Below are 13,606 nucleotides of genomic sequence, written 5' to 3'. Positions count from 1 at the left end.
ATAGCATGAGAGCTTTGTATAGCTGAACAGTCTTACAACATTTTTGTCATATTTTATCAAGTTGTAATATATTAATTATAATGTGACACATGAAACAACGTTCTGGGCCAAGACTTTTAAAATTGTTTTGATGCACGTATGTGAACCAAGCAATAGTATTAAGTTTAGGAAATGCTGTTAGAGTTGAAAGTCTTCATACTTTTACACTTGACTTCTGCTTGAAATTCAGTGCTAAGTTGGGGCAATGAAAAATTGATAGCGAAAAAAAACTATTTTGGGTTGCAAGTGACCTTCTTTACCTGTTTCCAGCAATTTAGAGATGCAAAAGTTCTTTAGTTGATCGTTACGTTTGTATTTTTTTTGCAGATAGAAGAGGCGGCTGCAGATCTGCTCAGTCATTTTAATCACAGGAATGTGGATGCAATTGTGAAGGCTGTTCGACACTCACTTGAAAGCATCAAAAAAAGGATCAGCAGTACTACAGTCACTCACTACGGTGGTAAGCTTTCTCTTTGTTTAATCTTACTTGCAGTTTTTACAATGGTAACTTTACTGTTTATTCCACCGAGTAATCTTATTTCTTCATTTTAAATTGCCAACTATATACCTTTATTGTTGGGATAGCTCTGCTCTTGCTATTCACTGCTTGTCTTCCCTGCCTTTTTATGTCTGTCTTCATTGAATAGTGGGAATGTTATATTTTATTTGCTGTAGAGTGGGAACTATAATAATTTATGAGATATAATTTATTAAAGTTAATAATTTAAACTTATCGAATTATTCATAAATAAATTATTAATATTATATTATTAATATTATATTATTAATATATAATAATATATATATTACTATTAATATATTATTAATAGTTTATTTGTTTGTCTGAACCTTTACAATGGAGTTTTGTGATGATAGATGATAGATCTCTGCCACCTTGCTGATATTGTGTTCTCACCCTGTCTTAATCATTGCAATGATTAAGACTATTATAACAATCGTGTATATAATAAACCATTGATAAACCTTCACATTGACATCTAGTTAACCTTGGACTGTATAGATTCATGTCAAATTGTACTGTACAGAAATCAGATGTGGCTGGGTGGGTAGCAAGTCAACCCCTTCCACGACATATTCACTGTTTAATCAATGTTTAGGAAGCTGATAGAAGTTTTCCTTTACATCCAATTTGTACAATACCCTAATAGATGAAGGCCCTGCATTGCCCCGGGTAATAGAATAATTACCTAATGAATTTGAGTAATTTACCTGGAAATCTAGACCTTTACTAAAATCTTTACTAAAACAATACACGCGTTTTGGGCCAGCTTAACAATCCTTAACAGTCAACAGTGCTAGTTATCAACCCCATGTAAGCACTTTAAGCATGAGAATCTTAACCAATGTAATGACTATTTGCCCAATGAATCAATTGCATTTTGCGTAGCTTAATGGTTAAGTTCGCTGCCTCTAGATTTGTAGGTCCGGAGATAAAATCCAGAACAGTGTGGATTTTTCATTCCTAGATTTAAATTGGCTGGACACAGGATTTAACAAAAAACAAAAAGAAAAATATTGAAATTTATATCTACATGTATATATAGATTGATAGCATAATAACTTTCTAAATTAAAAAGTAAAACTTGGCATATAATATGCAACCAGCCAAAATCATAGCTGTATGTAAATGCCACAATATTGAGTACGTACCTTATTAAGGATGAACCTGCACAAAATTTTAGTAGATTTTGTCAGAATGTGTTGATATTTTTCTATCATTTTCGATTGTTTTTGATGTTTGAAGTGATCTGACTGCCGGGATGTTTCAAGATTAAAATTGGTAAAACTTGATCACAGTTAAAACGCTCGGATCAAGCAAAAATGGGTATATGACGTATAGTTGCAAAGAGACCAACAGAATAGAAATGTGTAATGCTCCAACTTGAATGCAATAGTCGATTTCGCCGATTAGCCACTTAGCATGTATTTTTTTCTGAGCATTTTAACCGCGATCTAGTTTTATCGATTTTAATCTTGAAACATTCTGGCGGTCAGATCACCTCAAACATAAAAAACAATCACAAATGATAGAAAATACCAATACATCCTGATAAAATCTAGTAACATTTTGTGCAGATTCATCTTTAAAACAGCAAACTGTTGTAATGCTGTGTGATGGCATAATAAACCATAATAGATGATGGAAGGTTATGCAACTAGATTGAGGTAAACTCACCGTATCCTCTCTGTCTTTCAACAGATACAAGAGACAGAAATCTCATCCCATTCTTCCAGTGTTCAGCTGTGCTATCCATACCCAATATAGTCCTGCAGCCAGCTCTCGATGAGGTACAGGCCGCTGTTACCAAGTCAGCACACTCTATTGTGCAGGTGGCTAGTGGCGTCTCTCAGTGGAACAAAGACAGAGTGAAGTCTAAGAACAATGTTAAAAAGAGTGAAAGCACATACCACGGTACGTCCTAAACAATCAACTGTTTGCCTGCAACAGTTGGTTGTTTATATACTCATTTAACTTAGCAGACAGTGTGGTTCATTTAACGATTAACTAGTTTATCGTAGAGAAAATTTGAAAAAATTGAGAATTTTTTTTGGCTGAAAATTTTTTTCCATTGAAAAAATAGAAAACATTTTTCACCACAAAATTGAAAGCAATTGATATTTTATTCTTTGTGAGATAATTACTCTGCTCAAGTGCTTATTTGAAAGCAGTTCAGATTTTTGTTGATTAAAATAGCTAGTTTGATCTACAAACAGAACTATACATATACAGCTGACCGATACAGGAAGTCATTGTTATACATAAGTTTATAAAGATATATGATGCTGTGTTACTGTCAAGTAATCTGTGTTTAGATGGAGGAGATAGACGTGGCAGTATCGCTAGCAATGCCCCATCTGAAGTATCTAGAAGTGATGTTGCAACTAGAGCTAAAGGTAAGACGGAAGGTAGCCATATTCGTGAGCAACCCAAGAACTACTACAAAGTCGTCTATGAAAACAAAGAGGTCAACAAACTGCTACAGATGCTCGGCACTGCTATCAGCGCTACCAAAGCTGTAGGTTTCTAGTTAGATAACTTTTTGGTTTCATTCTGAATTCCCACTTTATTACTAACTCATCATTCTATGGCTTCGGGCTTTGGTTTTGTTGTGTTGAAAGTCGTCTCCTCCTATTTCTTACTGAGTAGCCATTTTAGTATAACATGATGTTATTAAAATTTATCTGTTAGACGGGCTTGTGTATCTTACAGGGTATACAAGAAACGTTGCAAAAGTTCTCACATTACAAACCAATCTGGGAGTTAAATCGTGATGAAACATTGGCAGCATTCCTAACTGAGAACCCAACCTTGGGTGAATTTGAGCTGGCGATCAAAGGCTACGAAGATCTCAATGTCGAAATCGATGCCGAGCCGAAAGCTTACAATGTTGGTCCAGTGGCTATCACTACACGTAAGTAATTTAATGCAAATTTGTCACCTTTTAAGCAATGATCTATTTAGGATTTTTCATGAACCTCGTGTATGTGTTGGTTACAGAAACCTTGCAGTTAGCTCTGAAGGTTGAGACGAAGGCCTGGTGCCAAGCCTATGGCAAGGTGTGCAATGCCAAATATAAGGCAGAGATGGATGAGACATTCGATTTCATTGAAGAGATGAACAAAAAGCTGAGTCACACCATCAGCGACCTCGATGACATCCGCCATGTCATGAGTGCTCTAAAGGTCATTCGTGAGAACGAAATCAAAGTGGACATGGGACTTGGTCCTATTGAGGTAATGGATTTGCAAAGACACTGTCAAAACTTCTAATAAGTAAAATACCTCAACATCGAAGATCACATTTTAAATTAGATAAAAGTAAATACGGAAAAGTAAGTGAATAAAATAATGCATTGAAATCTTTTAAAAATGACCTTACACAAAATTGTAGTAGCTATCATCAAAAAGTATTAGTACAGTCAAACATGGATAACTCGTCCACGGATAGCTCGAACACATGGTTAATTCGAACATTTCCTTTGGTCCGTTCCCACGTAATGATAAATTGCTATAGATAACTCGAACTCAACACTGTTAATTCGAACTGTTTTTTTGCCCAACAGCTACCGAAACGGTTGTTTTCGCTTTAGAAAATCACTTTATTCAAAGCCATAGAGGTAAACTTCATCTTTTCGTAATTCATAAGCGTCGTTATTACCACCATCGGCAAAATATTTTTGTCAACGACTTTTCTAAAAGTTTGGTGAAATTTGATTTATACTGCGATACGATGAATAGCACGGGTTAGCCGGGTCACGCGCGCAAGAATTTTCGCCACGCACATACAAAACAAAAATCGCATGTTGTTTTGTATGTGCGTGGCGAAAATCCTTGAGCGCGTGACTCGGCTAGCCCGTGATGAATAGTTTTCCGACGTTGATTCCGTGTTGAGTCAACGTCGGAATGTTGAATGTTTAAAACGTCTTAAAAAATGTTGTAATTAAACGTATACGTTGTCTGAGCTACAAAAAACTATTCATCGTTTGACCTAAACACAGAATACGTGTGTACATTCAATAAGTATCTATTAAAAAAGCGTGAGTGATATAGAATGTACCGTAAAACCTCGTAAAACTTCTAATTGAACTGCCTCGGAGTGTTGCTCTTAACGAATTCCAGGTAAAGTAAGGTAATCTGCATAAACTTCAAGAAAAAACGGCAAAATTGATCGTGGGTAAAACCCCAAAGAAAAAAAATGTCTTTTCTTTTGAGCATTTCAACAACGATCAAGTTTTGCCAATGTCAATCTGAAAAACGTCCTGGCAATAACATCACCTCAAACAACAAACCAATCTCAAGTGATAGAAAAATCTCTATACTTTTTCATGAAAACGTTTTAAACTTTACATTAGAAGCATTTAATTTGAAACAAGCCATTTGTGCTTTTGATTTATATTATAGTTTGTATATGTACATGTATCTACTAATAAATAAGTAAATATATGGACTTGTGACAGTGCTCTGATAACTTGAATGCTCTGATAATTCGAACACTTTTGCTCGGTCCCTTGAAGTTCGAGTTATCCATGTTTGACTGTATTTTGCTGTCATTTGTGATTGTTTTTTGATGTTTAAGGTGATCTGACTGTCAGGATGATTTAATATTAAAATCTACAAAACTTAAATGCGGTTAAAATGCTCACATTCAAGCTAAAGTGCGATTATGATGTCTATAGTTGCACTTCGGCAAAGAGACCAACAGAACAGAGACGTGGAATGTTGCAAGTTAAAAGCAATAGCCGATATTTATAGCGAGAAAAACAGGCATCCGTGCGACTAGTGATGTCATTTCGGCTATTGATGTGTTTTCCTTCTGCGCGTTTTAATCGCGATCATGTTTTGTCAATTTTAATCTTAAAACTTTCCGACAGTCAGATCATCTCAAACTTCAAAGACATTCACAATTGATAGAACAATATCAATAATTTCAGGTAAATCTACTACCAAAATTTGGTGTAAGTTCATATTTAACTGAATTAAAATGATTAATCAAAATGCATATGCTTTATAATTGCTTTCAGGAGTCCTATGCCATGCTTAACAAACATGACCTTCCTGTTCCTAAAGAAGAAATGGAAAAAGTTGACACTCTACGATACTCATGGTCCAAGTTACAGGCTCTAGCCTCAGAGATCAGTAGCCAGCTGCTGGAGATACAGCCACAGTTTAGGGCCGAGCTTATTGAAAATGTACAGACTTTTGCGGAAGATTGTACAAACTTTTACGGGTCTTACGAGACAACCGGTCCTGGTGTGCCAGGAGTGAAGCCTCGGGACGCCTCTGACAGACTCATCATATTCCAGAACACATTTGACACTTTGTACAGGAAGTACACTACGTACACTGGTGGTGAAGAACTGTTTGGACTCACTGTCACTCCCTATCCTCAGCTGTTGGTCATCAAGAAAGAACTCACTCTGCTACAGGTTCGTAATGAGTCTTAACCTTGCGGAACTTTTCAGAAGGTAATAGATTACAGATTGATAGCTTTGCTTTGGTTACACAGTCCAGATTTTTGTATCGACATATCTATTGGTCAAAGTGGCTTTGGTCATATCACACTGTCTTGTCAAATGGTATGATTTACTTTAGGTTAATTTCCTGATTTGCTCTCGTACATATATCTTTCTATTAAAAGATTATCATTAGACTAATTAATGTTTCAAAATCCTGCATAAACTATGCTCCGAATAGTTGTATTTATTCTTTCATAGATACGATGAACATTGTTTTCTATTTCGTGACACCAACATACTAAATCCACCATCGTATGTTTCAGTTTACGAACTTTTACCTTACTACAACCTTCAATTCACTATCCCGACTACTCTTCAATACTATTAGATTATCAATTTTCAAAACACATCTGTTCAACTCACTCAATAATTCCTGATTTCTGTCTTTTTCTTTTCTTTTTTTGACATGCAACAAACAACATAATTTTGTTAACGATTACCAATAAAAAGTTATACATTCATATGTAACTTTTTGATTGTCCTTGGTAATCATCAACAAAATTATGTTTGTTGATGATAAACTAGTTGATAAGAGCTAGTTTGTATGTATGTACATACATATGTATGTACTAGTTGTGGAGTGATAAACATTAAGGTTAAGATTAGAAACAAAGTGCTCTAAAATTATTACAACTTTGACAGACTTTACGCAATACATTTTAGAAACTATACAGTCTGTATAACCTCGTCATTGAAACTGTCAATGGCTACTACGATATTCTTTGGACTGAAGTGGACATCGAAAAAATCAACAATGACCTTCAGGAGTTTCAGAACAAGTGAGTATTATCATTACTATTAGCTGGGTTAAATATCGATATCTTTTTACATTAGGAGTATCTTTTAAAAAGTTCTCGAACTCGCATCCCTTGCAACTGTGTAATCATTGTGTGTAAACTTATTTGAAGCATTGCATTTCAATGAAGGTTTCGCGCTAACGTTTTTTGCACGAAAGGAAACAACTCCATTCATTATAACGGCCTGCATTACAATCCTTACGAACAGCTGAGCAGCATCTGAGTAAATGCATCTTTATTGTGGGCATTATAGAGTGTGGTTAGTTGCTAGTATCACAACTTCTTGCATGCAAATTTTATGATTTGATTGTATGACTCTCGTTACTACAGGTGTCGAAAACTGCCTCGAGCTCTCAAGGAGTGGCAAGCGTTTGAGGAGTTGCGCAAGACCATCGATGACTTCAACGAGATGGTGCCTCTGCTTGAACTCATGACAAACAAGGCTATGAAAAATCGTCATTGGCAGAGGATGGCTGATGTCACCGGACACACTTTTGATGTAGAGAATGAGCAATTTCAGCTGAAGAATATTCTAGAAGCGCCTTTGCTGAAATACAAAGAAGACATTGAGGTAGGCTTTACTTTCACGCTAAATGCTGAGATAATCAATCTTGCTGCCATCTGCAAAAACAAAATTTTTTGTTTGAACATATTACAAGCAAGCAGTTATGGGAGAATGTCTTGTGATTAACTAGTAGAGCATGGAAAACTTCTTGAATTCATTTATGTAACTGCTTACCAAAAATATAAATGAGAAAATATGTGCATATCGGTTTCAAGCATTATGGTCAACTTGCATGATAGTATATATCAAACATAAAATATTGCTTATATGGTTATAACTTAATTTTAATAATTTAATTCATTTTATAAAATTGTAATTCTGCATTGGCCAGGATATCTGCATATCTGCGGTAAAAGAGAAGGACATAGAGGCCAAGCTGAAGACAACCATTGCAGAATGGAATGGGGTGGAGTTTGCATTTGGTAACTTCAAAGCCAGAGGAGAACTGCTACTCCGTGGAGATACGACAGGGGAGATAATCACTCAGATGGAGGATTCACTTATGGTGCTCAGCTCTTTGCTTAGTAACAGGTAGGAGTAGTTGTAGCTTGGTACCACTCGCAATACATCGTGAACTCATTAAAAAACTATTTACTGTTTGATAGGTGTGTTATATTAAAAGCTTTGTCTATATTTGGCATGTTAATAGATTTCATAATTATGTTTCCTTACACTATGAACCTTGTGCCATTTTATAATATTTTTGGCCACTTTATGAAAAACCTGAAGTTATTTGTTCTAACACTGTCCATAAAGGTAAACTGAATCTAAGGAAAGGAATTTTATAAAATAAAGAACATACGCTCATAAAATGTGCTTTTCCAGCATTACTTGACTCAACATTGTTGGCTCATGTAGGTATTTTGTTATACATGTTCTAGTTTTTAGCCTCTGTAGACTAGTTTATTATACCTGCTTGTCTGCAGGTATAAACTATGCTCTATGGGAATATAGAGTATATATGGGCTATGTTCAAGTTGTATCTTCATCAATGCCTGCCAATACACCTTTTGCTTATCATACACCTATTGACAGGTACAACGCTCCGTTTAAGAAGCAGATACAGCTCTGGGTGCAGAATCTCTCCAACTCCTCTGAGATTATTGAAAGCTGGATGCTGGTTCAGAACCTATGGGTCTACCTGGAGGCCGTGTTCGTTGGTGGTGACATTGCAAAGCAGTTGCCCCAAGAGGCCAAGAGGTTCAGCAACATAGACAAGTCATGGATAAAGATAATGAGCAAGGCTCATGAAACTCCAAACGTCGTGCAGTGTTGTGTCGGAGATGACACCCTCGGGCAGCTGCTGCCACATTTGTTAGAGCAGCTGGAACTCTGCCAAAAGTCATTGACTGGTTACCTTGAAAAGAAGCGTCTCCTGTTTCCTCGGTTCTTCTTTGTCTCTGATCCTGGTACGAATGATGGCATTTTCTGTTTCTTTTTATTTCTACCCAATAACATTAACGTTACTCTTAATGTTTTATCTTACGAAGATTGCAGTTTAAACACGAAAAAACTTAATTTGTACATATAAACATGATAATCATTCAGCCATTTCTGATTACAAGCCTCCATTTCCAATTTTTAGGCAAGAAAAGCCTTGTCTAAAATTTTTCTTAATAATTGCCTAAAAATAATTGAAAAGATTATTTTCAATAATTTGTTGGCAGCCTTGCTTTCAATCTTGGTTGTGTACATCATGCCTCATACAATTTGTAATTTATTTTACAGCTTTGCTTGAGATTTTGGGTCAAGCGAGTGACCCTCACACCATTCAAGCGCATCTTTTGAGTGTTTTTGATAACACCAAATCCGTCAAGTTCCACGAGAAACACTATGAACAGATTCTGGCCATCGTCTCCTCCGAAGGAGAAGTCATTGAGGTGAGACAACTTCTAGTCACCGGGCGTTTTGCCTATTTTAAATCGTTTGGATGCTGTAATTGTGGTCTTTTCTTTGTAAAATATATTTTTTATTTAAATCTGATCGCTGACTTAAGGTATTCTCTGTTAAAACAACCATAGAGGGAGCTTTAGATCACTTCAAATTTATTTTCTAATCTAATTACTAAAGCTAGCGTTATCCAAGCAAAGGCATCATACAGCAGCACAACTTGTTTAAGATTTTGTGTGTTGAAGCCGCTATGATGCGCACTCAGATGCTATGAATTTGTGGTTTTCACTTCATACAGTTGACACAACAATCTCATGCTTTTCAACAAATGATTTATCATATCTTTTTACTATTTACCGCTGACAGCTGGAAAAAGTGGTAAGAGCAGAAGGAAATGTAGAGGTGTGGCTGATGTCTCTCATGGTTATGGCGCAGAAGTCTATGCACGGCGTCATCAGGACTGCAGCTATTGCCATTCAGGATCCAAACTTTCAGTTGCTCGAGTTCCTTAACATGTTTCCTGCACAAGTTGGAGTTCTCGGTCTACAATTCATTTGGACGAGAGACTCGACGGATGCCCTCACTGCTGCAAAGTATGACAAGAAAATAATGGCAGCGACGAATCAAGGATTCCTTGAACTGCTCAACACACTCATCGATCAAACTACTAGAAATCTCACCAAAGTGGAAAGGACCAAGTTTGAGACACTCATTACCATCCATGTTCATCAGAGAGACATATTTGATGAGATGGTAAGTAGCCTTAGAGCATGTCCCATCTTGTATTGTCCCAATCGCTTATGTTTTACAGTTTGACAGAGCAAGAGTTCCAAGTCTAAACAGTCGTTTATCATTAATAGCAAATCAACCTTTTTAATTACAACATGAAATAGTGAGTCATTTGCATTAGTATTTTGAAAAACATGATTTTGAATAAATTGGCAAACTGATATATATATATATACACATATATATATATACACATGTATATACATATACATATATATAACATACATAGAACAACAGAATTTTGCAAAAATAAACTCTCGTCATCTATTTTCATGTACAACGTTTTATGAGAGGTACTTTTGGGTTCTCAGGTAGTACATTGGCAAAGTATCTAAAAAAATCTATCGTTGATCGGGTTCGCAATAACCATTCATTTGATATGGCGCATACGCACAACCTTGGAGTTATCATCTCTATGCTGCTTTCGGTGATTTGATCAACATGGTAATTACTCTATCGATGACTAGCAAATGGATCTGATAAAAATATTTTTTGCAATCATCAAACGTGTTACTTATTTTTACTTATAAAACAATCATTCGATTACTGTAGCCTCCAAACATGAAACATTAAACTATTCACAAAGTTATTAGGCAACTTTTAATAATGCATCAACACATCAACTTATTTGCTGTTGATGCACCCTGCCAAACTCTGTTATTGTGTGCATGAATCAAGACAAAAACCTGGTCTCCTGTGATTGTAACAGATCCATGACTTGAACTTTAAACATCTCATATGTACCCAGTCATGAACCCCAAGTGTAGGAAATTCAATGAGTCCTATAGTATTAACCAACTACTGACTCTAGCATTACGTGAAGATGTCAAAGATTTGGCATTCAATCTTCAATTTTTTTTCTTTTACCCAACACTAATGTCAAGGTAAATTTCAAAGCATTTGTTAAATAGATTTAAGATTTAGATCAGTGAATATACATACATGTAATTCTGTTTTTAATTCTGTTACACAAGTCGGATGAGCCTGAATAACGATGTTAACCATTTTCACAGCACAAGAGGAACATCAAGTCTCCTCAAGACTTTGAATGGCTGAAACAGTCGAGATTCTATTTCGTTGAGGATCAGGACAAATGTCTCATTTCCATAACAGATGTTGATTTCAGCTATCAGAACGAGTTCCTCGGCTGTACAGAGCGTCTAGTAATCACGCCGCTCACTGACAGGTAATTCTAAGGCTAAATGTGAAAAGTCTATGTAATTCACAATTTCAGTTACCTTTGTATTGAAAGTCTCAATGTTTCTTTCTTACTTAGTCATCTCTCTAAACTAACATCAAATTCTGAATAAATCTTTTTTTAGTTCGTTTTGCTATAAGTCAACAATTTCTCTGTAGGTGCTACATTACCTTGGCTCAAGCTCTAGGAATGTCCATGGGCGGTGCTCCAGCCGGCCCAGCTGGTACGGGTAAAACTGAAACAGTTAAGGACATGGGCAGGTGCTTAGGAAAGTATGTTGTGGTTTTTAACTGTTCTGACCAGATGGACTTCAGAGGCCTTGGCAGGATCTACAAAGGTGATAATACCTACATTTACTGAGTCAAACAGTTCTGCGTCGTTTTAGCTACAATTATAAAGTAGAAATGTTATAAGATGATACATAGTTCTAGCAATTTTATCTTATTTATTCATCAATACATGTAGATAATAAACTGTTCATAATAATGTTTTGACGCAGCTTGTGGGGTTGAGCTTTGGCAAATGTGAGGAGACAACTCCATTTTTTTTATTATTGTGACTCACAAATTATTTATGTATGTTTAACTGTGGCTAATTAACAAAGACTATTTAGACAGTCTGTTGAAGCTATATCTACCTTACTTTACAAGTTTGTGTTCACAATCACACAGTTATAAACAAACAATCAGTAATTAGTATTTTTGTTATATTTTTTGTGACAGCATAGTCTCCTACTAAAGTTCAAGATTCTTGTATCACTGTTTTAGGATTGGCACAATCTGGGTCCTGGGGATGTTTCGATGAGTTCAACAGAATTGACCTGCCGGTATTGTCAGTAGCAGCTCAGCAGATTGCCATTGTACTCAGCTGCCGAAAGGAGCGAAAGAAGCAGTTCATCTTCACGGATGGTGATGTGGTAGATCTCAACCCTGAGTTTGGTATCTTCCTTACTATGGTAAGGGACTACACTGAGATGGCATATACTATAAATGCAACATTGAGCTAACAATTCATTATAGCCTAATATATCTGCACAATATGTTATAGTTTAATAACATGTCTAAATGATGTGTCATTACACTATAACATATTGTGTCTGCACGTCTAAAATTTTTCATGACAATATAACAATAATGTCTAATGTATACTTTTTCTAGAGTTGACCTCAGCAATTAGTAGTCACGATGTGTCTTGTAGAATGTTTCAGCTATAAAATAAGCTACAGACTGATAAAGCTCTACAGTTCTTAACTGCAGCATGTGGAAAATTACAGCTGTTTATGTCTGTAGATAGCACTAGCGTCATTGAATTAGTTACTGGTTACTAGAACCAGTTAGCAATATAAATGTAGACGCGCCCCTCTAAATGTTTCCTATATTCCATGGTACTTTCTGGTTATCATTTATGTAGGAGTTTAAACACTGTAAATATTTCTTTGTTCAGAATAAAGGAATAATGGGTGTGTTTAGCTGTCCAGAAGACCAGGTACCTAGTCATTGCCTCCCTTGCACACACATGCTTCAGCAACAATTTATTCAATTCTGTCCATATGGTGCTACTATATCTTTACACAATGCACACCTTTATATGGCTGGTCAGATTAACATGCATTGTCTCTTCTTGTGCTAGTATTGTTGTAACCACAGTCTAGGTCATGGATCATTGTCATTGTGACTGATTGAATTTGGGACATCTGTTCTGTCATCCATTATAAGTAATTTTTGTTCTGTAGAACCCTGGCTATGCTGGCAGACAAGAGCTGCCTGAGAATCTCAAGATTAATTTCCGTACGGTGGCCATGATGGTTCCAGACAGACATATCATCATCCGTGTTAAGCTGGCTGCCGTTGGTTTCCAAGATAACATAATCCTCGCCAGAAAATTCTATACACTGTACAAGCTTTGTGAGGAACAGCTGACCAAGCAGGTGAGTTCATAGACAGTAGGCATGTGGGCCAGCTGACCAAGCAGGTGAGTTCATAGACAGTAGGTATGTGGGCCAGCTGACCAAGCGGGTTGGTCTATAGACAGTAGGCATGTGGACCAGCTGACAAAGCAGGTGGGTTTATAGACAATAGGCATGTGGACCATCTAACCAAGCAGGTGGGTCTATAGAAAATAGGCATGCAGGCCATCTAACCAAGCGGGTGGGTCTATAGACAATAGGCATGTGGACCTGCTGACCAAGTAAGTGGGCCTATAGCTAACATGCATATGGTACTTACTCTCACACATACATTTACATTCCTGAATAAATATGCCAAAACATTTTCCAACGCATCAGTTTTTT

At 36.4% G+C, this 13,606-nt stretch overlaps 1 protein-coding gene across 1 annotated transcript in view; it reads left to right on the top strand.

Annotated features, from left to right (window-relative positions):
• LOC137391675 (dynein axonemal heavy chain 5-like) overlaps positions 1-13,606 on the top strand; it is a 60,325-nt gene that overhangs the window by 15,102 nt on the left and 31,617 nt on the right. The window contains exons 19-34 of the mRNA XM_068078197.1: positions 367-499; positions 2,261-2,473; positions 2,875-3,077; positions 3,272-3,473; positions 3,560-3,795; positions 5,583-5,987; positions 6,741-6,856; positions 7,205-7,445; positions 7,771-7,970; positions 8,475-8,848; positions 9,168-9,319; positions 9,696-10,082; positions 11,132-11,304; positions 11,475-11,653; positions 12,084-12,271; positions 13,049-13,243. Coding sequence (XP_067934298.1) covers positions 367-499; positions 2,261-2,473; positions 2,875-3,077; positions 3,272-3,473; positions 3,560-3,795; positions 5,583-5,987; positions 6,741-6,856; positions 7,205-7,445; positions 7,771-7,970; positions 8,475-8,848; positions 9,168-9,319; positions 9,696-10,082; positions 11,132-11,304; positions 11,475-11,653; positions 12,084-12,271; positions 13,049-13,243 — 3,597 coding nt within the window. The remainder of the gene's footprint in view (positions 1-366; positions 500-2,260; positions 2,474-2,874; positions 3,078-3,271; positions 3,474-3,559; positions 3,796-5,582; positions 5,988-6,740; positions 6,857-7,204; positions 7,446-7,770; positions 7,971-8,474; positions 8,849-9,167; positions 9,320-9,695; positions 10,083-11,131; positions 11,305-11,474; positions 11,654-12,083; positions 12,272-13,048; positions 13,244-13,606) is intronic.

Source organism: Watersipora subatra, chromosome 3 (genome assembly GCF_963576615.1).
Source record: "Watersipora subatra chromosome 3, tzWatSuba1.1, whole genome shotgun sequence".
Taxonomy (NCBI): Eukaryota; Metazoa; Bryozoa; class Gymnolaemata; order Cheilostomatida; family Watersiporidae; genus Watersipora; species Watersipora subatra.
The sequence above is the reverse complement of the archived record's forward strand: the minus strand, read 5'-3'. Positions and strand labels throughout refer to the sequence as shown.